This window comes from Poecilia reticulata, linkage group LG3 (assembly GCF_000633615.1).
Source record: "Poecilia reticulata strain Guanapo linkage group LG3, Guppy_female_1.0+MT, whole genome shotgun sequence".
Lineage (NCBI taxonomy): Eukaryota > Metazoa > Chordata > Actinopteri > Cyprinodontiformes > Poeciliidae > Poecilia > Poecilia reticulata.
In genome coordinates, this window is record NC_024333.1 from 31,129,516 (window position 1) to 31,132,594 (window position 3,079).

Below are 3,079 nucleotides of genomic sequence, written 5' to 3' on the forward strand. Positions count from 1 at the left end.
ATTGATGTGCACCTTGCATATTAGTATTAGTGGTCAACAATATNCCATTGATTTCACATTGCTTAATGTGCATTTGAAATATTTTGATCAATAAGCAATTCAATAAAATCTGCTTAAAACTGTGTAATGTCTTTTTTTTTAATAAGAAGGTGCTTTAAATTATGATATGTATAATTTCTTCAAGGCTTTAAAGTTAGGTTTGACACAGCTGATCAAAACATATTGATTAGTAGATTGAAAAAGTTTGTGGGAACTTTCTGATTCTCAAAACTTTATTATTGTTCAGATTGATAATTTGTAGATTTTATTGATGTGCACCTTGCATATTAGTATTAGTGGTCAACAATATGAAAGATTATTTTAGGATTTGGGATTAWACTATAAAAAGTTTAATATACCATTTGTTATTTACAGATGAGGTCCTGTAATCCACACACGGTTCCTATTAATATATAATTTGCTATAATTTGGCAAGTTTCTCAGTTTCAGCTCTTCCATCAATAAAATGTTGGCTTGGAAATTAAACTTTTTTCTYATGGAGTTCCTGCACCATACTCAGTGTTTATGTGAAGTCCACAAATTAATTTATTCAGTTAATTTAATTTCCATCTCTTCAAAAAGTTTGTCATTACTTGAATGAAGAATTGGATAATAACTAGTTACATTTACTCTTGAGTATTTAAAAAAAACATTTACTTTTATGAGTATTTTTTTAACTTTTACTTGAATCATTCTATTATGAAGTATTGCTGGCAGTGGCGCAACTACACATTATTTAGGTGGATGCGAAAACATAAATCCGMTGACTCCGCCCACACTCACATGACGCAGGTCACGTGACGGGAAACCTGTTACTACGCCAACCGCCCCCCTCCCCTTGCAGACCGTCAGGCTAAACGGAGGGAGGCTAGCAGTTAGCTTCAACTGGCAAGACGGCGAGATGGTGAGTATAAAACCAAGACATAGCTGACAATACATTGAAGTTATTTTACTTTTAAATAAAGATTAAAAACACCTTAACACCGCATGGGCCTGTGAAGTGAACTGGACAGCAGAAATAAAAGTGTCAGGGATAATCTTTCAGGGTTGGGCTAATTAGCATCAGTATTAAGCCGTTTTTCTGACATGTTTCAGTTTTCTAACTACTCAGTAGCTTTTWAAAAMGGTCCTTTCAACCATTAATGTTTAGTGGCTTTATTAATACGTGTTTAATTTGTGTGTAGGTGCAGTAAGTGAGTTTTGGTAATGTGCCCTGGTTAGCTCTCTGGAATGTGAAGTTGAAATGTCACATGCACTCTGAACAACTGCAGCAGCCCTTTAAATTCCTTACAATAAATCAATAATCTYTGTCGATCATGAAGAAATCTGCTTGTGTTGTGAGTTCTCAGTGGCTGCACTGTAAAGTTTTTCTGTTCACCTCATTGATTCCTCCTGTGCAGCTGACTGACGTCCTGATGACTGAGCTCATTCTTCAACATCTTTAGCTTCTGCATGCTGCAGCATGTGTCAATGCAGCTGGTGATGATTGGGGTTGTTGTGGCAATATCAAAGACTGCTATTATCCTTCTGTCTGGTTTAGCAGTTTGGGGAATTTGACAGAATTTGAACAGAAACTTATTATTCCCAYGTCCCACAGTAATATAGTGTGCAAACAAATCCTCCTMCTGTAAGTGTAAGCTCTACAAATGCTGAAAAAGGCACAWCATSCATTTAGGAAGCCAAAAACTGTAATTAAAAATACTGTTTCTCCRCAATTTGGGTGTTAACACAATATCTGTGGCACTTCTCGGATGTAATGTGTTTCCTTTGTTTCCAGAGTTTCCTGGGAGGATTGTTTGGGCCGGTATGTGAGATAGACGTGGTGCTGAACGACGCGGAGAACAGAAAAACAGCCGAGTTAAAGACAGAAGATGGAAAAGTGGAGAAACACTACCTATTCTATGATGGAGAGTCTGTGTCTGGAAAGGTAAACATGGTTCTTTTGAGCAAAATTCATCCACATTTTGTTTTTAAGTATTATCACWYCATACTTGTGAAAAATAATCATTTTGTTGCCATTTTTTATAACCCTTGTTGCATGAGTTTGTTTTGACTGGAGTTATATTTTTTCAAGAATTAAAAATGCTAAAATTTAGTAGTTATGATCCCTATTAAGTTATTGAATCAAATTAAAATAATTCATAAAACTGCAGAGATAAAATGGTGAAGGTGAAAAATGCAATGCAAAGCCCAAAAAGCAAAAACCGGTGATTGAAAAGAGACAGAAAATATTCAGATCTCACTGTAAAAACAACATGGAAATGTAGTTGCATGGTCAAAGGTTAAAGGACATAATCGATTTAAGGTATTTAAAGTTTTAAGTTCTGATACAAATGCCTTAGTTTATTTATTGGACCAGTTTTAACTCAATGTTTATTACCAGAGTAAGTAAATATTTTAGTTGCTTGATATAATTAATTTTTATGATCAGTGCTTGTGTTCTGTCATGTCTAATGTTTAATCTTTATCAGAGATTCTTTACGTTTTTAGGAGGAATAAAATAAATGGATAATTTCAGACAATGATTTGTTGAATTGTTGTGATTTTAAGTTGCTAACTTAATGCTAAACAATCAGCGCATAATAAAATAAAGGACATTTTTTTCTCTTTGGTGTGTCCAACACTTCTGAAATAGGAATATGGGACCCAGCACTGACAGCATGAAGCTATTAATAAACRTTGACACAATTAATTTTCCCTCTGCAGGTGAATCTAAATGTGAAGCAGGGAGGGAAGCGGCTGGAGCATCAGGGGATCCGCATCGAGTTTGTCGGACAGATAGGTGAGCCGGCTGGGCCTGATTTATAATTCACGTTGTTGCTGGTTTACTGTGTTCTGGATGAGATGTAAGGTTTAGACTTCATTCCTGGCCTGCGTTTCTGTTGGTTCACGYGWYGTCATGTGGACAAAAGGTTTATGAAGGCATGTGGTCGTCATGTGCCGTCCAGTTAAATCCTCCTCACCCTCTAGACTAGCGGTTCTCAACGTGGGTGGTACCGCCCCCCGGGGGGCGTTCAGAGGACGGCAGGGGGCGCTGGAG

General features: G+C 36.6%; 1 protein-coding gene across 1 annotated transcript in view; it reads left to right on the top strand.

Moving 5' to 3' along the window:
• The first annotated feature begins 863 nt into the window (after window positions 1–863).
• Window positions 864–3,079, top strand: part of vps26a (VPS26, retromer complex component A) — a 9,466-nt gene continuing 7,250 nt past the window's right edge. Inside the window, exons 1-3 of the mRNA XM_008405857.2 lie at window positions 864–943; window positions 1,817–1,966; window positions 2,746–2,821. Coding sequence (XP_008404079.1) covers window positions 941–943; window positions 1,817–1,966; window positions 2,746–2,821 — 229 coding nt within the window. The 5' untranslated portion in view covers window positions 864–940. The remainder of the gene's footprint in view (window positions 944–1,816; window positions 1,967–2,745; window positions 2,822–3,079) is intronic.